The sequence below is a fragment of the Parasteatoda tepidariorum genome, chromosome 3 (genome assembly GCF_982258835.1).
Source record: "Parasteatoda tepidariorum strain Cologne lab strain chromosome 3, Ptep-v5.0, whole genome shotgun sequence".
NCBI classification, from domain to species: domain Eukaryota; kingdom Metazoa; phylum Arthropoda; class Arachnida; order Araneae; family Theridiidae; genus Parasteatoda; species Parasteatoda tepidariorum.
In genome coordinates, this window is record NC_141757.1 from 18,321,102 (window position 1) to 18,349,028 (window position 27,927).

The 27,927-nt window shown below is 31.6% G+C and overlaps 1 protein-coding gene across 2 annotated transcripts; it reads left to right on the top strand.

The window, feature by feature from the left end:
* Nucleotides 1-3,272: 3,272 nt before the first annotated feature.
* On the top strand, nt 3,273-27,751 carry LOC139424827 (succinyl-CoA:glutarate CoA-transferase). 2 transcript variants are annotated; one of them, XM_087158904.1, is made up of 12 exons: nt 3,273-3,427; nt 5,264-5,324; nt 6,032-6,105; nt 12,717-12,799; nt 14,962-15,012; nt 16,679-16,799; nt 18,562-18,797; nt 19,741-19,908; nt 21,096-21,193; nt 22,995-23,097; nt 25,627-25,690; nt 27,527-27,751. In XM_087158904.1, exons 1-12 carry the CDS (start codon nt 3,358-3,360, stop codon nt 27,673-27,675), a joined length of 1,278 nt encoding a protein of 425 aa, XP_087015030.1. In that variant the 5' UTR covers nt 3,273-3,357; the 3' UTR covers nt 27,676-27,751. The 2 variants fall into 2 exon arrangements, with proteins under 2 accessions (XP_087015030.1, XP_087015031.1); XM_087158905.1 differs by lacking the exon at nt 3,273-3,427 and adding an exon at nt 3,654-3,730.
* Nucleotides 27,752-27,927: the final 176 nt, after the last annotated feature.

A 27,927-nucleotide genomic window follows, 5' to 3' on the forward strand; every position in this document is an offset into this window, starting at 1 on the left:
GATTGTTAGGAATTATTGTAATTTTCAGTCAAAACAGAAAAATTCTTGCAATATGCCTGTAAAATAACAAATTTAAAAACTCATGGTAATAGTAAGTAGCTAATAAGGCTCAAAGTTTGTTTGAGATTTCTTTATAAATATAACCATAATTTTAGTTCCATATTATTATGTTTCTTTTTTTCAAATTAATTTTTCAGATAAATTAATTTTGGGTTTTTAATCCCAAGTAAGATCTATGATTACTGGCTATTTTTTTTAAAGGACTCGAATAATAAATAATGTTATATTAAGTTTTCAATTTTTTCTGGTTTTTATAGAAATATTGCTTATATATTTAATTAATACATTGGGTATACTAAAATATGAACAGTGTGCAAAAAAAAAAATGGACCACTCTGAATAAATTTGATCTAGTGATCAGATTTTCACGTTCTAGGATTCAATCTTAATGGCTCAAGGGGGTGACTTCAAATATACCAATCAATAAGGGCTGACAATATTTTAAGTTACAAAATCAGACTCAAAAACGTACTTTCTTTGAGTAAACATACCTTTTTATTCAACGGATTTGGATTTCTGACCCCTAAAATCTAGGGGGTAGCTGCAATTTGGAAATTATAGTCCCAATATTTTAATTAGGAGAGTGCTCCAAAGTTTGAATCCATTAATGTTAATTTTATATTTTGCTTATTTCGTTATATCTCGAGAGCTTTTTAATGGAGTTAAATTTTTGCACACGATTTTAAAATTCATTTATCCAAAGATAATTCTATGCAAAAAGTAACCTTTATTAAATATTTATTATTTTTTTATTTTATTTAATAATGGTTGAAAAAATTTGAACTGTAAGGTATAAAATTTTTTGCATCATTTTAAAGAATATAATTTTGCATGGCCAAATGCAAAATTTGGGCAAAATCGGTCGAATAGTTCCTCAGATATTGAATTTCAAAAAAGTCAGATGTTTGAAATTTGATTTCTCAGGAACTTTTCGACCGATTTTGCTCAAAATTTGTATTTTGTAATGTAAAATTATATTCTTTAAGACAGTGCAAAAATTGTATACCTTACAATTCAAAATTTTTTGACTGTTTAATAAAAAATAATAAATGTATACTACAATTTCTTTTTTATATGGAATCATTTTTGGAGAAACAAGTTTTATAACTGTGTAAAAAATTTTCAATTCGCTTCAAAAGTTGTCAAGATATCGCGAAATACGCAAAAAATTACGTTAACATATAGGGGTCCAAATTTTTCGCCCTTATCCTGACCAAACTATTGGGTCCCTATTTTCCAGAATGGAGCTAATCCCAATATTTTGGCGGTCAGAAATCCGAATTTGTCGGAAAAAAGATATGTTTACTCAGAGACAGTACGTTTTTGTGTCTGTTTTTGTAACTTAAACTATAGTCTGCACTGATTAATTAGTATATTTGAGTTCACCCCCTCGAACCATTAGGATTGAGTCCTAGAATGTGAAGATCCAATCATTAGATCAAAAGTTATTAAGGGTGGTCCATTTATATTTTTGCTCACTGTACGTTAAATCTTCACCTACTGAAATTTTGATTTTATGATATTTGACATTTTCTGTGAAAAAGTGAATTTAATTGTTTACTGGGTAAAAAAATTATATTTATGGTGAAATATTTGCTGCTTATAGTAAAAAATTAATCTGGAATTTGATAAAATTTTCTTTGGAAACCAGCAAAAGTCAGAGAATTTCAGATATATACATACACATAGTGAATGTATGTATATGTATATATATATATATATATATATATATATATATATATATTATATATATATATATATATATATATATATATATATATATATATATATATACATACACTCTCTCACTACCCTACAATAATGGAAGGGACACTTTCAGTTTTCAATATTTTTTTGAATTCCTCAAGAAATACTTAGATGACTATTTTGTAACTTTAGAAGTGTTTTGTTCATGCGATTTTTCATACTTAGCAATGAAATGTAAAGCTTTCAGAGGTTTGAGAGACTGATAATGAATTACAAAAGAAAGCAAGTATTCTCAAACACCCTATGGTGGAAAATTAAACAATAAACTTGTATAGATTATTTTGGTTGTTATATGCAATAACTGCTTAAAATTTTGTAAATCTAGCTTAAAATTTATAGAGATATAAACATTGCTACAAAAAAAAAAATTTTTTTTTTGTATTTTTTTTCTATAACTTTAAAAATATTTAGTAAAATTAAAAAAAAAAATTTGGATCAATTTGAAATTAATTACAAAATTATTGTTCTCAACGAAAGCTCAAAATGATTAGGTTTTCTCCACAAGTTTATAATGTAATTATAATAAAGACACATCAAGAACAAAATTAATTACGTGGAAAACCCCTCATCGTTTTGAGCTTTCTTTTAAAAATTTCAAAAACTACTTATAAAATTGGTTGAAACTTTTTACATTTTTAAGATATTTAAATCAGATCTTTTCTAATTATTGCCAAATACAATTCACTACAAAATTTTGAAATAATAATTAAAAATTTTTTTGTGCATGCGCAGCATAAAAGAACTACTATAAATAATCATATCTTTTTTAGCAAATTCTTTTCAATTTTTGAAACAATAATTTTGTAATTAATTTTAAATTTTTCCAAAATTTTGTTTAATTTTATTGAGTATTTTTAAAGTTATACCAATAAAGCCTAAGTCAAAATAATTAGTTTTTTATAAAAATGTTCAAATCTTCAAAAATATTAATTTAAAATATATATAAAATTTTTATAAAAATGTTCAAATCTAAAAAATATTAATTAAGCCAAACTTACGAAATTTTATGCAATTTTGCAAACAACAACCATAGTAATCGATACAAGTTACGAATTTATTGCTTTCTTTTTTGGCATAGGGTGCTCAAAATACTAAAAATACAAAACTCATTTGTTATTACATTCATTCTTATTTTAATATTTAAAGAAGTGGTAATAAATTGTATGATTAAATTTTTATTTTATTTTTAATAAATGAATTCGATTTACAATGATTTTCACCAACACTAGATGAAACTATATGTCTGAGAAATTCATTTTGATATCTTTTTGTTACTATCTTAACAGATTAGTCAGCTTGAATAATTAGCAAAGTGTTTTTTATTCAAAATAATTATGCCCTTTGACAACTATTCAGGTTATTCAAATCGAATAACACAATTCATTTGAAAATATGATGATAATGTATGATAAGCACTTTTGAAGAAAATTACGGATTTCTTTTTCCACCTGTTATCTAAGCCGTTTCCTTAAGCAGCCAAGATAAAAGTTTTTACACTTTCTCTTACGTTTTCAAGAACAACGTAGCGAAATGTTATCTCGAATCGCAAAATCGTTTTTCCATGTTCAAATCAATAAAACTTTTCCAAGACTTTTAACGGGTAAGTTTTGTTTCGTTAATTTAATTTGGCGGGGAAAAAATTAGTTTCATGTATTGGACATTTCAGCCATGCTCTGCCAAAAAGAGAAAAAAAGCACAGTGTTTTGAAAAGCGCTTTCTTAACTAAATGAATATTAATTTGAACTTATATAATTACCACTTAATGTATATTTACCACTTTTAGCTTCTGCTAAAGTTTAAAAAGTATCGTATCCACTTTTATTGAAGTTATTAAGTTTCCAGTCTTTGCCATTTGATAAAAAAAAGAAGAAAATCTGAAAAAGGGAACTACGGCACCTAATTGGTAAAGGATGCTGAAAAATTTATTCAGTAACCATTTTTAAGTATTATAATTACATATTATGTTGCATTATATATTATATTACTTTTTATATAGATAATAATTTATTCATTTCAGCATTTTAAAATTTATTTTTGTACACTTACGAACCCAGTTGTTTAAAAAATAATCTGTTATTGCTGTTATATTTTCTTTTATTGATGTTATTAATGTTTTTAAAAAACAATTTATCAAAATACATATTCAATTTAAATTATTTTTCCCCTCGTGTTTTTTTTTAAAACTTTTTTACGTGTTTTTTATACGTGGCAGTTATACCCAATTATAAAAGTGGCAAGCGTTTTACTTATTAAAGTTTGTAAAATTTTTATCTTGTACGTTTATATTTCTATTGCTTTTTAAAATTAACAAAATTCATAATTTCAAAATAAATTAAAAACTAAATATTAACATTTCGCTATCTTTAAACACAAAATTGGCTACCATTTCAATTTTAATAGAATGCTGGAATAGACCCCACCTCATTTATTACATCGCAACCAATTTTTGAGAATTTCAGAAAACACATAATTCGCCTAGGGTGCAGTTCTGCACCCTAGGCGAGAGCGTAGTGTGCAGAACTGCACCTTTTTGTACTGATGTAAAAGCAGCAAAACTGGGTGGATATTTTTAAGTATTAAATACCACTTAATTTTATTTCAAATATCCTATTTAGAAATGCTTTATAGTAAGCACTAATTTTTTTCCTGCTCTTTTTAAAATAAATTCTAATGATGTATAATTGGGTTACCAAGTTGAAACATTCTCGCAACAGACCGTTGTGGGCCAGGTGGGTCCTGACAGTCTCTACAATTTCGTGATCAACGCCATGACCATGGCAATGCTCACATTGCAGCTCTTACTTCACAAGCAAGCTCGTACCCATCCATCTAAAACTGAATGAGCTTCAAGCCGCATCTGGGGATCGAACCTCAGTCTTTCACAATCGCAGTTCAGTGTCTTTAACTATTGAGTCATTACGTCACACTTGTGGCACAATTAACGTGTGGCACACACATGTGGTATAAAATGGTGGTTTACTTTATTTTTATTTATTTATTTCCCCCACATTGAAAAAAACCATAAGGTTATTTATTTTCTAGAAAGAAAGGACATGTTCCCAAAATAGATGACTTGGTGCCTAGTGAGTTTTAAGAAACGATCAGGTTCAGAATACAGCCCTTTCTCTACGATTAATTTAAAAATGTTTCGTTCGCCAAGAAAGCTTAGATTATACATTACTCGGGGATTATTTGGGGAGAAGTTTTCAAATAAGTTGTTTGCATTTTTATATTTTAAAAAAAATTTCTTCAATATTTGAAACTTTATGGTTTACTTCATATTAACCTAAAATCACCTTTCTCTAAATTTTAAAATAACAATTTAGAAGAAACAGAATTTTAGATGAAGAATCTTCCCCCGGAGTATTTGACCGACATATGGAGGTTTTTTTTTTTTTTAAACCATGTAATCGTTCAGATAAAAATTATTTTTCAGGATCTGTAAATACTGCTAAAGATGGTCCCCTATCTGGTGTACGAATTCTCGATTTGAGTAGGTAAGTTTTAAACTCTGATGATTCTTCGACTTCTTCTTTTCTTTTAAAATGAAAAGTTAGTTTGTCCTCAAAAATGGATAATAAACAGAGTCACCATTTTAAATGTCCTATAAATAAATTTTCTATATTCTGGAATGGTTCTTTATCACCATAGCTCTTATGTGACTTATTTTACATTTATTTGCATTTTAAGTATTCATTTTAAAAAATAAAACAATCTGTATTCACTTTTAACAGTAAACTGAAAGAAAAATATGCTTTAAAGAGTCACTAATCTTAAATCTCTTTTAATAAAAATTTGAATTTTATTAGCCACCACTTTTTGCATTTTTAGTCACCCTTATCAACCATGTAGTCTCTTCAATATGCATGCAAATCTTGCAGAAAACCCGAAAGAGATAGCAAGTATATTATTTCATGTATAATTAATAATATACAAGGGTTGCCGCGAAGTGAATAAAAATACAAAAAGTGACGACAGTTAAAATTCAAAATTTTATTAAAAGAGATTAAAATTAATTTTTAATAACTTATTTTTGTTAGTATATTTTATCCAATTTTCATACACAAATAAAGAAAAACAAAACTTGTTCTTAATGTTCTTAATTTTCTTAAAATAAAATGCTGTAAATTTGATGATAATTTTCTTAAAAAATATGATACAATATAAAATGTATTTCTTATGCGAACAATGGACTATTATTTAGAATTGTAGCTGGACCTTTTTGTACTATGCTATTAGGAGATCTCGGAGCGGAAGTCATAAAAGTCGAAGCTCCAAGTAAGTTATTTTCAAAAGTAATCATAAATTTATTTATAATAGAAGTTCTTTCTAACGTTTATCAAGGCCCACTATATTTCAAATTATTAGTCAGAAGTTAGCCAAATAAATTCTATCATTTTGCATTTGGCGAAGACTATCGAAAACTCGCCAATTTTCGATAGTCTTCGCCAAATGCAAATCTTAACAGTTTTTTATGATTAATTTTTCCGCCCATAGAAAACTATTTTACGGTAGATAGTTTCAAGGCCTATATTATTTGGACCCAATTCTAATTGCTTATGCGCCTCATCTATCGAAAATTACTGTAATCGATTAAAAAATACTGATTTGTTCAGAAAAATTTATTTTCACATAATTTTGAGGATCGAGTAAAATATATATTTTTCTTTCCAGTGAAAAAAATCATTCGCCAAAACACAATTTTATTCGCCAAATTTACAATTTTATCGCATTCGGCGAGGTGGCGCGTGCTTAGCTTTCAGCGATGATTTTAAGTATTTAATATTACACCAGAGTTGCCAACTTGCACAGGATAGCAAATGGATATTTTTGAGTGGTAATCTATTTTTCTTTTTAATACCCATTCCCTCCCAATTGTCACTCGCCATTCGGGCATGAATAGGGCAGATTTGTTGGTCACTTTTTCGGTCTTTTCTTTTAATATTAACATTGCTCCCACATTAACAGAGATGCCAACTTGCTCCGCTTAGTAATATAATATTTTCTAGTAGTAATGAAATTTAAGTTATTTTTATTTTGTATTTTACATTTTAATTAATTTTTCCACTAAAACAAAGCAAAAATTCAAAATATTATATGAATTGATACTTTGTTGCAGTCATATCGTGGTGACTATTTTAAAAAGTTGGCGTAATTATTTTTATTCTTCAAGTTTTACTCTATAATTCGCTACCAATTTAACAAAATTATTGCTAAAAGCGGAGCACTTGGCATCTCTGCACTTTGTTTCAGTTAAGCTAATCCCCTTGTCTTCCCTCAATTTAATTAATTTTCGATGAAGGAGTAGATACCCCCCCCCCCACCGGGCTAGGCACCCCGTAATCCAGAATTGGCATTGGCATGCTCATTAAGCTTCTTACAAATCTGGCAAAATGAACCGATAATCTGCAAATTAAGGTTTATAATTCTCTACTGTTTTTTAAAATATTTTCTCGAGTCTGGAGCAAGTTGGCCTCTCTGGAAACAAAAACTTAACTGTCACTTTAGAAAGGAAAATAAAATGTTTTGGGAAATCCATTAAATATTGCTCTTAAAAACCAATTCAAATTTACCGTGTGGTTTGTAAAAGTAAACACACAGTTTATGGGAAACTTCTGCAAACTACTTTTACAGAACTCTTACAAAAATACCTTAGATTAAAACTGAAACAAGCGATAGGCAAAATTTTGCTAAGGCTGGCGTGAACTTACTGCTATAGCTGCAATTTAAATGTAATAAATTTCGAAGCCGAGTAATAGTAGTACTGAGTAATCATTTATAATCATTATTTACCTTAATCATTTATATTTGTGGATGTTACAACTCACGGAGTGTATTAACCATATTAACTTGTATCTAGCACAGGGGTTCCCGATTTTTTTTCCGTTATGGAACCTCAAATGATCGATCTTTTTTTGGCGCAACATAGGTTTTATGATAAAGTTCACAAGCAGGTAGCTGCAGTATACATACAATCGGACTCCGATTTAACGAATTCATAGGGACCGACAATATTATTCGCTAAATCGGGGATAATTTGTAATATCAGGGACAGAATAAAAAAATAATTAACTAACCTCATGGAAAATTTCATATTTAATTTTATAACTGTCGTTGAACAGCCGACCCAATTTTTAGGTTTACGACTACTAATGTTCAACTCCGTAGCCTTGTAATTTTGAACCCAATCCAGAAGACAAGAAAACTTCTGGATCAAGTTTTGGGAGAAATTTGCCTTCGTGGAGGACTTTTTGATGGAACTAACCCGCATTTGCGTTACATGGAGAGGAAGATCACGAGAACCTCCCACGGTTAGCCTGATAACCCATGATCTGTTTACCACTGAGGATATTTCACATCAGCGCTGTGGTTGGTGCAAGCTGGATGCGGAATTCGTATCGACCAACCATCGTCGGGATCGAACTCCGGTTCACCTCATTGGAAGGCGAACGCTGAATCCCCTGAGCCATCGCGGCTCTCATGGAAAATTCGAACATCTCTAATAAGCAAATGCACAAAGTAAATAGAAATCTTACACTTTTTATTCATGTATTTAAAATACAGCGAATGCCTGATTAATTTAAAATTTTAAAGCATTTCGTAAGTAAGGTTTGCTTATTTCCTTGATTTCTTACTTTTTAAAGAGTTCTTTTTCGACGTCATGTGTGAAGAGAAGAAAATACTCTTTCATTTACATCTTCCTGTATTATGTAAGTTTTCACTGTTTTCAAACCTTACAAAGCATCAGAAAAAGTAACAGTTTTAACTGGAGATGGATTACTATCATTGACTTCTGTTGTCAGAGTCTCTATAAACTGATTCCTATAAATTTACTTCATAAAATTCGTTAAATCGCGAAATTCGGTAAATACGGGTTCGTTAAATCGTTGCTCGACTGCACCACTGCACCAACAAAAATACGACACCAAATTAATTTGGAAATACAGAAGGATTTGGACAAAAATATGGAAACACTTCAATATTAACAGTATGTAAACAATCTTTCTTTTAGCGGCAAATGTCTTGGAAGACTTTACTTGGCACTATGAAAAATCATGCTTGAAGTTTTTAGAAATGGTGTCATTTTTAGCCGGGCAAAATTTGCATCCACCAAAAAGAGCGTAGGAGGTTAAAAGCCTCTTCTCCTTTTTTAATACAACAATAATTTTAAAAGGATCGTTACATAAATATTGTAGAATAATTTAAAAATTGCTGGTATTAGAGCTAGAAAGAAGTTCGTTACTTTTTCTACACGTTTTAGTCTATGCAAATTTTGCAGGGATAAAGCTGTCACCAGTCCTAAAAGTTTCCCCCATGATCTTTCAAATTGTGCCATGAATTGAAATCCTCCAAAATATTTGTTGCAAAATTGTTTGCATAGAGTCTAGACTAGAAGTGTTTCCATATCTTAGTCCGACATATGCATTTTATGATAAGTTGTTTTGACATTGTTTTATCAGTAAGAGTTATAAAATGAGTTTTTCTTTACGTCAGTTTAAATCAGAGGAATGAAGCGGTTTCTCGTGCAGTTCTGAATTTCTTTTTGTCGTATTGAAAAAAGTTGAAATTGAAAAAAAAAAAATTCTTTACACTAAGAAAATTAATTGAATGTCAAAAACTGTGAGAACAGTTATCATCGAAACATGATTCTTCATTCTTGAAATTTATTTTATTTTGAATTGAAAAGCTAGAAGAGAGATAAAATGTAATTATTTGATAATATAATTTATTCAATATACTATCGTAAGTTTCCTTAATTTTTTTATTGGCATTTTAGTTAAATAATTTCATTTAAATAAAAGAAGTATTAAATAAATCATGAATTATTGGCTTATATACAAACATATTCACAAGTTTCAAACATCATTATTGGATTTTTTCAAAAAAAAATCTTGATTTTCGGAACCCCAGTGAACTTAAAAAAGGGGCTTATTTTACTTATTATTATTATTTTTTTTTGCAGTGGTATTGAATTAAAGACATTATTTAATTTTAAAAAAAAAATGATTTTATATAATTCAAGTAAAAATTATTTAAACGAATGGAACTTAAAAACTTATGTCAGAGCTTAAGAGTAAGACTGACGTGTCTAGTGAGAGGTCTCTAGTGTCTAGTGACGTGTCAAGTTCTCTTGTCTTCTGTATTGGGTTAAAAATTACTGGGCTACGGAGTTGAACATTGGTAGTCGTAAGCCCAAAATTGGATCCGCTGTTCAAGTATGGATACAAAATATCTCTAAAGGCCTGGTTTCTTAGCACAGGACGCCGTCAGCTGGAAATCAGCGCTAACCTCTGATTGATCCATTTGTGAGTTTGATAGTATACGTCATCGAACGCTCATCTTGAACTACAATTGCCGTCCAACTCAACTGCAGTTGGATTACAACGTGACGTTAACCACAGAAGCAATGGCGGACAACATCCAACAGCACATTGAAATCAGCCAAGATTCTGATTTTGACATTAAACATAGCTTCTTCATTAATCATAGCACTCTTCATTTAACTCAGCTGTAATGTGTTTTTTCTTGGACAAAGTCATTATTTGTTCTCTAAAACACTGGTCGACAAAAACAAAATCGATACAAATTCAAAATAAATATTTGCTTACGTTATTAACGCATGCGCAATGAGAGATAATGTCTGTGTTGGACGGACTGCTCACGCTGAGCTAACAAAAATGTATTTTTTTGGCGTCAGCTCTACATCAATTTTCCGCTGACGCCCAGATAAGGCTCTAGTTCTAAGAAACCAGGCCTTGAGCTAACAAACCAGTATTTTGTTGGCGTCAGCGGGACGTCACCGTCCCGCTGACGCCCAGATAAGGAGCTAGTTCTAAGAAACCAGACCTTTAGGAATTGGGGATTCATCGTTTTCTGGTTCAGGTCAAAGTTATGATCTGTGGATGAATGAATGGAGAATGACTCTGTCCTTCGTGTAAAATGGGCTGTGACATACATGCGGTTGGAGTCGCATTCTTGGCCATAGATGGCGCCACCAGAAAATAAGAAACTATCCATCTGCTTCAAAATCGATTGTATTCCCATAGCACGATTGTTAGTTGGCAACTGGCATTTGCAACAACAACAACAATTAATACAATAATAACTTTACCAGAAGGAAAAGTATTTTTTAAATTTTGGAAATTCCATAGAAGTTGGATGATATGTTTCTACTCCCCATAATTTTTTCATATTTTCGATGAAGCCGCAAACATCTCACTGGGCTAGGTACTCTGAACCAAATTTCACATTGACATTAAAGGATATATATGTCATAAATATGCATCATATTCATTGGCAAGTAAATTTATATTTCTTTTGTTTAAATCAGTTTTTGAAGGAAATGAAAGCGCTCAACACAATCATTATTATTATTCAAGGACATGGACATTCCTAATTTTAAATTTATATAAATTTAGTTGGAAATTCTTCTGAATGGTATTTTAAGATTTGTGTGGTAAATTTGTATTTGTATCAAATTTTAAGTAATCAATTTCGGTATATACTGCGTAATATTTGACGCGGAGTACCAATATTTGTGCGCAATATTTGGTACGAAAGGTTATTTGATCCTTCATCGAAAATATGAAGGAATTATGGGGAGAAGGAACCATAAAAAAGTAAAAAAATGTTCTTACTTACGAATCAGCCTTCTTGATTTTTACTAAGTTAAGCGCTTGTGCATTGTTATAAACAATGTATCAACATTATCTTTTGCTCAAAATTTAACGTTTTTATATCGAAGGTTGTTTTCAAAGGTTTTGGATTAGGGTAATGTACGTGGAATAGAACAGATCATCACAGATCTCGTTTTAAGGTTCGAAGGCTTACACGTATAAACCGCATAACAAACCTTTTTACGTTTACATTAGAAGGTTTTTGCTGAGGGAAAACAAACCTTATTTTGCTATCTGGGTTTTCGATTTAATGATATATTCAACAAAAAAATAATAATAAATTGATTTAAATTGATGATTTTTCTTAAAAAAAATCACAGTGGATTTAAATCAATGATTTTTTTAAAAAAAAAATCAAGTGATTTAAATTGCTATTTAATCAGGATTTAAATCATACGTATATGTTACACATAATATGTTTAGACATATTATGTATAATATGTTATACATAATATGTTTAGGTACGTATATGTTACTGTTAAAGTATGAAATCCGTTATTTTATAGAATACCTAGTTATTCCATGAAATAACTGATCGTGTCCGTTAAAGTGTAAAACTCTCTTGTATTTTATGATTTAACTAGTTATTTCATAGAATAACGATCTGCAACCCGTTAAAGTGTAAAATACCGGTCGGTTGCTACAGCTCAAAGTTTAGGTACTCGCCAAGGATTTAAAAAATGTTCGTGTAAAACCCAGTGTGTCAACAAAAAATGTTTTTGCTTTAGAAATAATGTTCTTTGTAATTCCAAGTGTCATTTTAGTAATCCTTGTTGTAACAAATGATTTTATGGTATGTTTCCATAAATACCATTTATACGCTGCATAAATTAGATAAATTGCTTCTTTTTCATTTTAATTGTCTATCATTAGTTTATTTATAGAATACCTAGTTATTTTATTTTAGATAAATTGTTTATTTTACACTTTAACTGTTTCTCATTAGTTAATTTATAGAATACCTAGTTATTTCATAGAATAGCTAGTTAAAGTGTCAAATTAATAACATATTACACACTTTAACAGACACGATCAGTTATTTCATGGAATAACTAGGTATTCTATGAAATAACTGCATTATATACCTTAACTGTAACATATACATATACATATAATAAGTACGTGACAGTAATACTATAACAGTTGCGCCTTACTTCTTAAATCTCCTTCCACGGATACGACCGTAAAAATTAAACTGGAATCTATTTGCAGACGGAGAAGAAACTCGTAACTTTGGGCCACCATTCATAAAAGATGAGAGCGTGTATTACATGTCTGTCAACAGAAATAAAAAGGTAGGAATGAAATGGAATTACGAATTTTAGTATAATAATAAACATGGCAAGATGTTTCCAAAATTCAGATTGAAATTTTACCACAATAATTCACTTGCAGGAATGCCGCGTGCATCTGAAAACGTATAAATAAGGAGTGGCAGAAACTTATCTAATTTTCATTTTTTTTAATCTTTTTAAATCTAGAACCGTAGTTACCATTATATTTTACATTGAGCCGCGATGGCTCAGGCTCAGAGGACAGAGCGTTCGCCTTCCAATGAGGTGGACCGGGTTCGAATCCCTGCGATGGCTGGTCGATACTAATTCGCATACGGCTTGCACCGACCACAGTGCTGACGTGAAATATCCTCAGTGGTAGACGGATCATGGGTTAGAGTCCCCTTGCCGTCAGGAGCCCTGGGAAGTGCTTGTGGTTTTCTCTCCGTGTAACCAAAATGCGGATTAATAAATTCAAAAAGTCCTCCGCAAAGGCAAAATTTGTCTCAATTCTTGATTCAGGAGTTCCCTTCTCTTCTGGATTGGGTTCAAAATTACAAGGCTACGTAATTGAACATTAGTAGTAGTAAACCCAAAAATTGTGTCAGCTGTTCAACGACGGTTATTAAATAAAATAAAAAATTTTAAAAAATCTTACATTGCAAATTTGAAATATTTAAATCGAAAAATTTCCTTGCATTCACTTTCAGCAGTAAATTGAAAGAAGTATGGTAGGAAAAAGTTGCTCATTTTAATTTCTCTTCGTCACCAATTTTCGCAATTTTAAGCGCACGCGGTATATCTATCTGTACTTGTAGTCGATCAGAATTTGTGAAACATTTTGTTAAGGGCAAAATCTTAATTTCCGGAAGATCGAAACCCAGGATTCATGCCGTTTTTAAAAAGAAGAACAATTCATTCAATTAAGCTGAGTGGCGTCCCCCCAAAACTAAAAAAACTGGTAGCAAAATTTCTTAACAAATAATCGAAACTTACCTCTTTACCTTTCCAATTATGTGAAGAAAAAAAATTTTCTGTTTGAGAATCTTTGCGAAGTATTTCTATCCTGAGAATATTAAATTTGAATGGTAAAAAAAGGAGTAATCAATTAATCAACGTCAAGTTTAATTAATCAATTTCTAGCCGTGGTGGCTCAAGGAATAGAGGGTTCGCCTTGCAATGAGGTTCCCGGGTTCGAATCCCAGCGATGGCTGGTCACGATGCGAATTCCATTCTCGGCTCGCAACCACCACAGTGCTGACGTAAAATATCCTCAGTGGTAGACGGATCACGGATTAAAGTTCTTTTGCCCTCAGGATCAACAGTGGGAGGTTTTCGTGATTTTCCTCTCCATGTAACGCAAATAAAGGTTATTTCCATCAAAAAGTCCTCCACGAAGGCAAATTTCTCCCATTACTTGATCCAGGAGTTTCCTTGTCTTCTTGATAGGGTTTAAAATTACAAGGCCATGGAATTGAACATTGGTAATCGTAAACCCAAAATTGAGTCGTCTGTTCAACGACGAAAAAATAATCAGCTGGCGCTGACGTCATAGGTCACGTGTGTGGGTATCCATGATTCTTCTTGTTCTTGAAGTGCAAGTATCAAATCGTAAGCAGGAATTATTTTAACTATCCAAGTATTTTATATTTTTAAAGAATCTCGTTAGAACGTTTTTACAAATTTATTTAAATCATCTGCAAGCTAAGTTAGCCAAAATCCTTAAGTTGGCTTTGTTTTTTTCTACAAGCGATATATAATCATTTTTTAAAGAGCAGAAAGTGAAAAATAATAATAATAGTTGCACTAAACTTTTAGAAATTTTCGAAAAAATTTTGAAAAGTGCTATTTTCTTTAAATTATATAGTTGCATTTTTCTAGGATGTAAGGTGGCCTGCGTGGCTTTTTTCATTTCAGGTTAAGTAGATAATAATTTTCGAATTCATAATTGAATGTGAAACTTTTTTTATTTCATCAAACACTCTGGATATTTTCTATAATTTTCAAGTTTCTAAGATATTACTACATGAAGTTTCATTTAATAATACCGGGTGCAATTTTCGCCAGGCATATATATATTTCTTTCCTTTTCAATTTTGAATGATTTTAAATGTTTAAATGGCCATTATTTATATCTGTACAATTGACAACTCATTTTTACATGAATTTTGTTCCATATTTAGGGCATCGTGGTCGATATTAAGAAACCAGAGGGTAAGCACCTAATAAAAGAGGTAAAGAAGCTACTCAATCTTGAATACAAAATTAGCTCTATTTCTTAAGATTGTTTTTCAAAGTTTATACCGTCATATGAAATGATGTTTTTGTTGCGAGTAATATGCTATTTTCATAACTATTGTAAGTTTGCAACAGTTACTCATGACAAGTTATTAGGACAAGTATAACTTATCTAAAGCTATCTTAGCTTATCTACGCTTATTTTGAAAATGGCGCGTAACGTCAATGTGGAGAAAAGCTTTAGTTTTGTTGAAATGAGAAGCGTTTGCATTCTAATTTTTTAATTTTTGAAGACATATTCTAATGTTGTATTATCTGGGCTCATAAAAATTTGCAAAAAACAGAACAAGGCAGTGACTTTGATAATTTTTTCCGGGTGGTAAAATGTCGCCAAATTGACGATTTTTAAAAAGTTTAATAACTTTCAAAATATTTAAGTTGTTTGACCTTTTTAAAGCCCAGATAATTCTGCACAATATTCCTCATATATATAGTTTAAAATCACAGTTTTGCTTCAAATGTAAGGCACTTAAACTATGACTTTTTTTAAAATTTTTATTTTTCTTGGCAGCACAGCTTCGAAAAACCATGTTAAAAATGAATACATACTAGGAAAAGATCTAAAACATGTTTGCCTATTCAATAAAGCAAGAAATGTTATCTATTTGTGGTAAAAAATAATACGAAATGCATTAAAGTGTGATATATTTTCCTCTTTTTAATAGATCGTTAAATGAATTACGTTATTACAGTAAAATTATTTCTACTAAAAATACATGATAGCAAATGTATTACGTAAATGAACTACATTATTATAATAAATATTATAGTAATATTAAGTAACATTAATTAAAAATATGATTTGACAGAAAAAGACTAAAGCCCTAATGACCAATTTTTGCTCTTTTTTGGCATATTTATTCCAGTAATAGCAAGACTAAGGCTTAAGCCACTTCAGAAGCAGCGGAAGGACAAAGAAGGGATTTCCTTGACACGCAGTCTCGAAGTTTATGCGTATTAATGAGGATAATACCAGATATGTATGCGTATAATACGAGATACGTATTAATATGAGATAAAACACGAGAGTACCATGTTGAGAACATGCTCGCGTGATCTTGGGTCGCTAGCGACAGAAAGGCTCGTTTCATATATGATTCCATTTTCCATTAGTAGCAAGACAATGCTTTAAACCACTTTCGAACCATCGGATGGAGAAAGAAGCACTGTCCTAGACACACAGGTTCGAAGTTCATTAGTATTAATGAGTATAATACCAGATATGTATACGTATTATACGAGATACATATCCCTATTTTATTGTTAATAAGAGGCTGCAACCAACTGCGTATTGTTCCCACGGTTTTTAACATTTTAAAATGTAGTGGCAAAGATTAAACGAAAGTCAAAATTTAAATGAATTTGTGCCCACCAGTGATAATGCCAACTTGTGGGCAAATATTTTGTAGTAGTGGGAAATTTTATTTTTGTAATGATTTCTGGTTTTGTGGATTGGATTAAAAAATATTTTGTTCGCCACTGCCTATGAAAGTTTTTTGAAGTTTGCATTAAACGCCACTTAATTCTGATTTAGTGTTGAGTTTTTGTCGTTATAATATTTGTGATTCATTTCATGCATTTAATGATTCTTATTCTTTATAGCTATCGAAAGAAAGTGATGTTTTTGTTGAAAATCTCGTTCCTGGAAAAATGGCAAAATTAGGATTAGGCTATGAGCAACTGAAGTCAATAGCTCCGCATTTAATTTATTGTTCTGTATCAGGTTAGTGAGTCTTGCTTTATTTCTTAAACATGAATTTAACGATTCTTATGCTCAGCTTATGCTTATTCTAATTTTCTACAAAGCTTATATGATGTTTATTCTAATTTTCTACAAAGGTTTTGCTAGTGATCACAAAATTTAAATTGATTCCGGCATAATCTTCCGATTTTGTTTAAATATTTTTCTCTAATATTTAAAAGTAAGCCAGTTTTTTTTTTTTTTTTTTTTTTTTTTTTTTTTTTTTTTTTGTCGTGTGCCTGTTTAGGCAGTGGGGGTGCGATTGTTCCTGTTTTTCAGTGGCGCCATCTATGGCCAGGAATTCGACCTCTGCCACGCCATTCACACAACCACAACCCGTTTATAGGGCGGGTCGCATTCACACACAAAGGAGAAAGGACAGAGAACACACAGAGAGAGAAAGAAACATCCATGCCTTACCAGGGATTCGAACCCAGAACCTATCTGATGCAAGGACAGTTTCTTTATTCTAGTTATTTTATTCAATTTGGTTGAGCTCCCAAAGAAAAGCTCAAGGTTCAAACCCCGACAATGACTAGTTGATTCGTATATTGTTCCCAGTTTGCCCTAACCACGTTGAAAACAGATGCTGTTCTAAAATTTTCTTACCATCGGAGTAACAGTAAGAGATTTTTGCATTTTACCTTTTCATGTAACACAAAAGAATCAAAATGTCCTTTATTAAGACGAGTTGGTCAGAAAGCTTGATCTAGGAATTACCTTGTGAAAATACCTGGGGTGGGTTTAAAATGATAAAGGTACGGAATTGAAAATTAATGCGTGCAAATCTCTATTAAATTGGTTGTGAAACACTGGTAATAAACTAAATGCATGTTGTGTAGATAATGGGACCTAAATTTCCATCAGAAAAAAATAGCAAAAATTTGGGCGCGTCACGAAATAAAATGTATCATTCAAAAAATCAATGAATAATATTTTAATTATATAATTTTTATCATTCAATTATATAATTATAATCAATGAATATAATTTTTATATTTTATTTATTGACATTCTTGTTTGTATTATGTAGTATCTTTACAGTTAAGAATGTGCGTACAGCCTACTAGCCCATTGAAAACGGCCAAACACAACATGGCAATAAAACTAAACTGATCGATACATGATGGACGATCCTGACTTTCAAGACTAACTCATAACATACGTGATAAATTCGAGTTTTGAGAAAACAGGGCATTCAGTGAAGCGCAAGGGGTCATGTCAGGTGACTGTGCAGGCCACATCACTTTTATCACAGCTCCTATATATGAACTGGCAATTTAGGATTTTTATTATTTTATAGTAGTCTTGGTCTAAAATAATAAGCAAAATACTTAGTTTCAAAATTGGCTATAATTATGTGCATACCCTGTACCAGTGTCGGCAACATGTAACGTATTATGGTTATGAATGCAATGAATAATCAAGATAACATGCAATCTTGATCAGTTGAAATAAAATTTATAACTAAAATTACGTGTAATCATTATTACTTCTAATCGCATATCAGCTGGTAATCGTATTTCCATATCAGTTGTAGTTATAACGACAATTTTAATCATGAATTGTGGTTGTTTACAATGACAATTATGGTAAAACCATACATTATGACGTCTTCCAATAAGATTACAAGAAATCGATTACTCGCAATAGTAATCAATTACATTTTTCATAGCTCTGCCATTTATCTGCTGTGTATACGAAATGTAAATCACCTCTTAATCAAAAATTCACATTTGATCAGGATTTGGTCAGACTGGTCCCTATAGCTCTCGTCCAGGTGTTGATCTCATAGCTGCTTCAATTGGCGGTTTCTTGCACATCACCGGACCAAAAGATGGAGAGCCGTGCTCAATTCAAGTTCCCATAACGGATATTATAACTGGTATCTATGCCCATGGAGCAATAATGGCTGCTTTACTGCAAAGAGCGAAGACTGGTAACGGGACAGCTATAGAGTGCGATCTTTTAGCGTGTCAGGTAAAATCCCTAATCCGTTCTAATACTCATTATTGTTTTGTTTTTTTTAAATTTTTTTTTATAAATCATGAATATATTGACTTTTTGAATAAAAAGCTCTAATGTGAACCGACGTAAAAGCAGCTTATATGTTTTCCACCACTCAACGCAAGAAATTTAAACACACATACACACACACATATATACACACACTGTATATATATATATATATATATATATATATATATATATATATATATATATATATATATATATATATATATATATATATATATATATATATATATATATATATATATATATATATATATAGAATTCGAGCCTGGGATCTTTCTGGTACGTGATCAACTCCTTGATTCAATCCATTCGGTCGGCTTGTTTCGCCACTCTATTTTCGATCGTCTAGTCTTAATTCTAGTTTCGTCATTTTGGTCAACAATCTCCCACAATGCACTGCAATGAGGTTCCGTGTCGAAGAAACATTTTCGTTATATATTTGAGAGTTCCCGTTTTGTCACAAACTTCATGATTTCGAGAAGAAATGGTTCTCAAAATTGATGAAATACAGCTCAAGGATTGCTGAATCGTCAAAAATAAGAGTTTTATTTCTGAGAGTTTTGGTTTGAACGTAAAGAGCTCTTTATATCGAGCGTTAATTGTAGTAAAAAATTTGCAATCTGTAAAAAGCGTAAGTTTTACCCGTTTTTTTTGGATCACCACAAGATAACGTATTGAAGTTCTGGAACAGAAAAGGAGAAGTTGCCCACTTCCTACTTCTTCCACTCTAAACCTTTTTTTTTAAAAAAAATTATCCACTAACATGCAAAAAAAAATTTTTTTCCCCTCTAAATGTTCCAATTTACCATTACTTTTAACTTCTGACTAATTTAGTTTAATTTTTTTTAAATAAAAAAACAGTTGACAATGATATGTTGTTCTGTAGTTGTCTGCCCTCTCCTACATTGCAAACTATTACTTGAATGCTGGGATGGATACTTGTCGCTTGGGAACCTTGAGTGACGTTCTTGTGCCCTACGAGGCCTACAAAACAAAGGATGGCTACTTTTCTCTGGCATGCCTCTCTGATGAAAGATTTAAAGATGTTTGTGAAGTGAGTATTACGAGTGAGCATAACAGGATGCTCGCTTAAGTCACTTATTTAACTAAGCTCACTTAAATTTTAACTAGCTTCAACTATTTGTTGCAGAAATGGTGTCTGGGTTGAAGTAAATCGACTGAGTGTCTAAGGATGAGATAGCTTACAGCTCTATTTTTCGTAAAAGTGCAGATTTAACGTTCTTTTCTCGAAAATTATATGTAAGTTGGTTGGTACTTTATTAACATCGAACTAGAACTTCCCAATGTGCTATTGGCGATGGTCTGGGAAACATCCATGATGATGATCCGAAGACATGCCATCGCAATTTTGATTCTCTGCAGAGGGGATGGCTCCCCTGCATTGGTAGCCCGAAGACCTGCACGAAGTCGAGCACTTTACGGTGGAACATTTCAACGAGGCCGCGCATCCTCGGTCCCTACACAGACTGATCAAAGTGGTCACTCACCCGCTCTCTGACCACAGTCAGTGATGCTTGACTTCGGTGTTCTACTGGGATCCGCGTCTTTACGATCAGTCCACTGAGGGACAAAATGGTATGTGATGGGGGGAGGAACGTGAATTACGAAGTTATTGAGCAGCATCGACTTAGAAGCATCTCTTTGCGAACAATACTAAGAAAGGAAAGCTTCAAATGCGCATTTGTTTAGTCACGAGTTGAAAAGATCTTAGGGAAGAAGAACAAAAGAATAACTATCACAATATTTTAGCTCTACAATGCACACAAAAAGAAATGAACACTCTTATTAGCTTTGAGTCCAACGTAGTGGCTCATTATACATTTTTATACATTCCCCCTTTATCAACGTCTTGTCAACGTATATCAACGTATATACTTATTTGGCAGATTTTAATTTTTCAGAATTTTTGAAATTTGTAGAAATATAACCATAGAAAATTGTGATACAGTGAAACCTCTCAGGAATCTACCACTCTCAGTTCCACAGTTACATGATCGTTAATAGAGGTTGGTTGTTCTTAGTGGTTGCCTCTATTGATTTATCAGAAGGTACATGAAAAAGTTCGCGAAAGGTACAGGATTTTTCGCATCGATTTAAATTTTACTCGGTAAGAAAAACGGTGGCGAATTCTTTAAACTACTTTGGACTTAGATGTAATTTTCGAACGCAAACTGATCATGAAACTACTTCTCTCACACTGATGTTCTTTTATTTGTGTAGGCTCTAAACCTCCCTGACCTTCCATTGAATCCGAAGTATTTAAAACTTCAAGACAGAATACAAAACAGAGAGGAACTTTCCAGTCATCTCAGAAGAATGTGAGTTCAATTTTCTGCTTGCACTCAAGATTTTGTTTGAAATCTTTATTTTCTTCTTCTTAGATATCTCAAAATAAATAGCTTTCGCTGTTTTGTTTATTCTTCGTCATAATTTCATCTTAATTAATTGCAAGCTCGAGAAATACTTTATGCGGTAAAATCCTGGAATAGCCCACCTCTTGGCGACTTTTTGAAATCTCGCCAAGTTGGCGATTTTTACTGGGATCTACGTAGCTAATTGATTATTTAAAAAAAAAAATTATTACAAATTTTTTAAAGTATTTTATAATGAAATAATAATAACTATTTATAAATAAAATAACGGTTAAAAAAGGAAACAATAACGATGATTTTAACTGCAAGAGATAAGAAGCATAAATGGCAAAAAAATAAACCTTCTGTCTTTTTTCTAACGAAATCCAACTTTCGCGTAGGTGTATACATATCAAATAACCAATCAGATTTGAGAATTTTGGCGGTGTGATTGCTATTTGAAATTACATATTTTATAACAGTGTGAAAATTTGTGTTTCCCTTGTAGTACAAAATTTCTTTCAATCATTATTAAATTTAATGAAAAAAATATTTATTGAAAAATATTTTTTACACAGAACTATCTTGAGATAAACGAATTTTAAAATTTCATGCAATAATTTTTCGATTTTCTTTGAAAGTTATCCAAGTTAAAGCGAGGCTCAAACTTTCGAACACCTCCTAATTTAACTATATTTTTCAGAACGTTTTTTTTTATAAAATAAAATAACACATAAAAAATATCGCAATAAATATCGTCTGTATCAATTATTTAACATGCTTTAGGTGTTAACTTCCAACCATTAAGAGTGAGGCCTAGCACATCATTATATGGCAGGGTATTCGCTATTTTATTTTACACTCTGTACATTGATAAGGAAATAGGTCTATAAAGACGATATTGGTTCAGCTGCCAACGAATGTACAAAATATGAAAAAAATATTACTCTAATGTGAGAAAAATATCGATTAATTAAATGTATTGTATTAAATTAATGAAGAAGTGGTTCTCAAACTCAATTGGCAACGAATGTATGAAATATGAAAATTTAATTTAAAAAAAAAAACAGCTTAATAATTAAAAAAATCGATTAATTTCCTGGTACTAAATAATACAGTGGTTCTCAAACTCAGCTGGCAACGAATGTATGAAATATGAAAAGAAATTTTAAAAAATATCACCCTTATGTGAGGAAAATATCGATTAATTAAATGTATTATTAAATAAAGCAAGCAGTAGTTTTCAAACTCAATTGGCAACGAATGTATGGAATACGAAAATTAAATTAAATAAAAAAAAAAATAGATTAATTGCCTGATACTAACTAAAAAATACAGTGGTTCCCAAACTCAAGTGGCAACGAATGTATGAAATATGAAAACTAAGTTTTTTAAAACAAATCAGCTTTACGTTTAAAAAAAATAATCAAAATCGATTAATTGTATGATACTATACGAAATGGAGCAGGGGTTCCCAAACTCAGCTGGCAACTAATGTATGAAATAAGAAAATATTAAATTTAAAATAATCAGCTTAAATGAAAAAAAAAAAAAAAAAAAAAAAAAAAAAACGATTCATTACCTGATACTGCTAAGTAAATCAGCTGTTTCCAAAAGTTGGATGGTTCCGTATTTGAATCTCGCCTAGTTGCCAACTTACATCATTGCTGTTTCATTAGTATTAGAAGTCAATCTAGTCGCATCTAGCCTCACAATGTTACCCGTTCTGGAACTTCTGTAACAAGCATTATTTCTCTCCATTGTTTAGTTTTGAAACCGAAACAACCGAACACTGGGTGAAAGTGTTTGATGGTAATCCAGTGCCGAATGGACCGGTCAATAGCATGAAAGGAGTTTTCAATGACCCACAAGTAAATATTCATCATATTATATAGAATTTTGCGTTTAAGTTTTATGGAAAATATCATTTCATAAATAGATAATCTCACTTCCGCCTGCTAGGGACTTCTGTTTGTCAGAGATGCATGAATTAAATGAAATATAGGTAAGGCTTCCAACTTTTAAGTTTTGTGTAAAATATTTTATAGAGTGGTACACATTTAAAAACCAAAGTTTTCAGAATTTATGATCATTTAGCCACCATTTTAAAAGCCTCACCACAAAAGAGCTGGAACAAAGTAGCGTTGCATATAAACTTTTAAATCATTTGCATGTAGTGGTGTGGAAAATAAGTTTAAATGGTTAAGAAATAATACATTAAAACATTAACTTAGCTACCACTCGAATAAATTTTTACAAAAAGAGTAGAAAGTTGGCAGCCCTGTAACATATAGGAAAGGCTGCCAACTATTACGCTTTTCTATTTTACAGAGTGGTTGACAATTAAGCACTAAAGCATTTGGTAAATTTTCCAATATTTTAAAAGCCTTACCAGGAGAGTGCTGAGACAAAAGAAACTTTTCAAATGAACTTTTGATTCATTACATGCAAGTCTGCCAACGTTTTGGAAAAATTTCGTCTAGTGGTAGCTGAGTTTATGATTTAATGCATTATTCTTTTTTATAAATTTGATTTAAAGTTATTTTCCACGACACTACTTGTAATGATTCGAAAGCTTTATATAAAAAGCCACTTTGCTCCAACCCTTTCGTGGTGAGGCTTTTAAAATGTCGACAAAATTACTAAGAGTTCTGTAGGCTTTAGTTTTCAATTGACTACCACTGAATAAAATATTCTGCAACAAGAGTAGTGGTTGGCAGCCCTGTACATATAATGGGTGTGGAAAATAACTTAAAAAGGAAGAATATTATATTAACTTAGCTACCACTAGAAGAAAGCTTTCTAAAAAGCGTAGAAAGTTGGCAGCCCTGAAGTCACTTGCTGCATCTCTACAGAGCATACTCCCAGCATTTCCCTACTGAGAACTCTCGATTTTCCAATGTCACTCTGTATGGAGGATCAAGACGAAGCCGAACTAACAACAATTTTATCTTGGCCCCAGTTGGGTTCAAAATTGGCTCGATATGGCCTAGTTTTTTGAATATTGGTCCTAGAATGGCCTACATTGGCCAATATAGAACCCACATTGGCTAAATAATGTATATAAAACATCGGGTGAATCGGAAAATTTTATATAGGGCCATTATCGGAAAAATAAAGGGACTTTTGAATCCTTACTGAGTTAAGATTCATAAATATTGGACCAATGAGGTTCCAAGTTTTTCTTTCTGCTAGGGCGACGACGAGTTTAGTCGGCTCTTAAAAGCGTCTATCAGTGCTATTTCCTGCCATTTACCGAAAATATTTGTATTTTTTTCCCTTTTTATAACTAACGTTGAACAGCCATTCAGAGGTTTACGACCACCAAAATTCTATTCTGTAGCCTCGTAACACTGGGAAACAACATTTATTTTCTGTTGTATGAGATTTTTGAAAGGATCTTAGATATTTCTGTAATCGGTTTCTCTCGACGAATGTCAGTTTTTATGCAATTTATTAATATTTTCCAAACAACGATTTTTTTTAAAATTCACTCGTGTGAATACCAAATGTCCACATTTCGTTGATATGTAGTGAGTGGTAGAAAGAAAGCGTTAATACATTTCAGTTTATCAAGCGATACGTTAAGGTCATATATATTTTTTAATTTTGATTAAGTGTTATTTCCAAAGGAGCATATATATATATATATATATATATATATATATATATATATATATATATATATATATATATATATATATATATATATATATATATATATATATATATATATATATATATATATATATATATATATATATATATATATGTGTGGTGCCAGTTCCTGTCCTGTAGACAAAGCTGCAACCTAATCTCAGTTCTCAGATCCGTAAGCTAGATGTCCCGCCAGTCAATGTAAGCCGAAAGCTGATCCCTGTGTACGACGAGGAAGCAGTGGGGATTTCCCAGAGAGAGAGAGAGAGCGATGGACAACGAATCGAAAAAGACGTGTTGATATGCACTTCAAAGAGAAGTCATGATCATACAAAACTTTTAAAGACGTTCCTTACTTATTATTATTTTTGTTATTTAATCGTTTATTGTTAATCGTCCGTCCCTATGTAAATTTAATCTTCAATATATATGTTTTTGTTTAAGAACGTGTCTTTTATTTAAGACGACCACTCATGCCATCCCACATATATATATATAAGCCTATACGTTCTTTATAAACTTGTACATTCAGAATAAAAAATGAACTTAACTAAAAAATTTCGTTTTGAAAAAAGGTTTTGGGACAAAACTAATTTCAGATTCGAAATCACCACATCCGAATCAGGTAAGTACTGATGGTATACAAGTGCTGGTAGAAATGAAACAAAAAAATTTGTTGTACCAGTGTAATTGTTATGTACAACGTTTCCTATTTTATTTTAAATTTCACTTTTTATTCTCAGGTTATTCATAAAAATTTAGTTAAGGAATTCAAACACTCAAGAGTAGGAAATGTTAAAGTAGTTGGTAAGTTATAACTCAATTTTGTAAAGATTTTGCTCAGTCTCAAGTTATGTAAATTAGTTTTTTGGGTAAAAAAATAAATATATTTTAAAAACAAAATTAAGAGTTCAAGCAAAATTAAGTTATGGATTGGCGAAGTTTTGGCTGTCCAACGAAAAATTCGCCGCTAAGTTTTGATGCTGAACCCTCTCCATTACCATGGTTTCGGTCTATCTTGCTTTTTCTCTACTCGGGTATATTCCAACTTCTTACTATGGAGAAAAAAAATCATTATTTGCCAAATGGTAAGTGAAAAGGGGGATTTCTCTTGTTTAGAATTTGGATGCGAGGTAGGTAGGGAGGTGCTTTATTTACGTCGTACTAGAGCTGCGCAATGGCTATTGGCGACGGTCAGGGAAACATCCCTGAGGGTGACTCGAAGACATGCCATCGCAATTTTGATCCTCTGCAGAGGGGATAGCTTTCTGGCTTTGGTAGCTCGACGACCTACGAACAAAGTCGAGCACTTTACGGTAGAACAGTTTAGTGAGGACCGATTCCGCTCACCCTCGGTCCCTTTGCAGGCGGATCAAAGTGGTCACCCACCTACTTACTGACCGCAGTCAGTGATGCTTGACTTCGGTGTTCAACTGGGAGCCGTGCCTTCGCGATCAGTCCACTGTAGGACATAATTTAGACGCAATTATACATCTAAATTTAGGACAGATCATTCCAAATAGTTTAATGAAGTGTTCCGCCGTTTTCACCATAGACAAGGGCGCGGGCAGAATAATATAAAAGGGGGTGCAACCCTCTAACAAACTACCCCCCTCCCCAAAAATATTTTTTAAATATTCTGTTATTACATTTTGTTTTGTTATTACATGTACTTTCATCTGTTAATTTTTTTCAAGATACATTTCTTCATTGTTAACAAGATATTTAAAAAAAAGTACGAATTTATGTGGTACGAAATGTGGAGGAATAGTGAAAATTCTTATGAATCCCTCGAATACATCGATTTAGTTATTGAGGCCACACCGTTTTATCTAGCTGTAGCGGAGGCAATCAAAATTGGCCTAACTCTTGGCCTCAGCTACTACTTGCACTATTGAACGCACTTTTAGTACAATGCGACACACCAAAATATGGAATCGGTCTACAATGCCTCACGAGAGATTAAGCAGTTATGTTCAGTGTGCATAAAGAAAATAATCAAAGATAACTCAGAATTCATTGAACAAAAGCAGATTTGGACAGCTTACAAGACGATTACAAATCTTGTTTGATTAAACATTTTTTTAATTGTTACGTATCAATAATTACTTAATTATTTGTTTTCGAATAAAAATATTTTTAATAAAAAAATTTTTATACTCTATAATTGTTTATAAATAAAGACAGGGGGGTGCAAGTGCACCCCCTTGCCGGTGCCCTTGACCATAGATATTAAATATTGTTCCAATCCTTGACAAAAATTAATTGAAGAAAATGTTCCCACTAAAAGTTAAAAATTTAATGTTTAAGCGAAGAATAAATACAAACGTTATCGAATCTAGACGAATTCTAACAAAGAAGGAAAGAGGAAGAAAAACAACAACATTAAAACTTGTTAGATGACCCGAGAATGGTAAAAAGCGATTATTAGAAGCATCTTTAAGTTTCATCCGCGCTCGCAACTGAATTTGATGTTTTTAATTCCGCCTCCTTCAATAGTGATTGGTAACGCAATACTGATGCATCTTCTATAGTGTTTGATGACGATTTTGTGCTTTCTTTTCCTTTTTAAATACTTATTGACCCCCCCCCCCAATGCGCACAATTTTTAAACCTATCTATATTTTTCCTTTAAATATGTAGGTCCAGCTGTGACATTCAGTGATTGCACCAATGAAGTTCGATCATCATCCCCATATTTTGGTGAGCACACAGACGCAGTACTAAAAGAAATACTTTCTTATTCCAACGAACAAATAGAGAATCTAAGAAAATCAAAAGTGGTGTTTTGAATTGAAATAGTTCCCTAGAATGTGGACATTTTTACGAAAATTGATGGATTTATTTTGAATAAATATATCTTACTTTTTTTTGTTAGGTTTTATTCTTAAATTTTAGAGCTTACTTTAAAAATACATCTAGTTTCATTTAATATCTCCAATTACTGTAACCCTTTTGAGGAATTCGAACAACAAATGGAGTCCACTAGCTAATTCGGAAAACAAGTGGAACAATAACTGGAATCCACTAATCTATTATCTTGG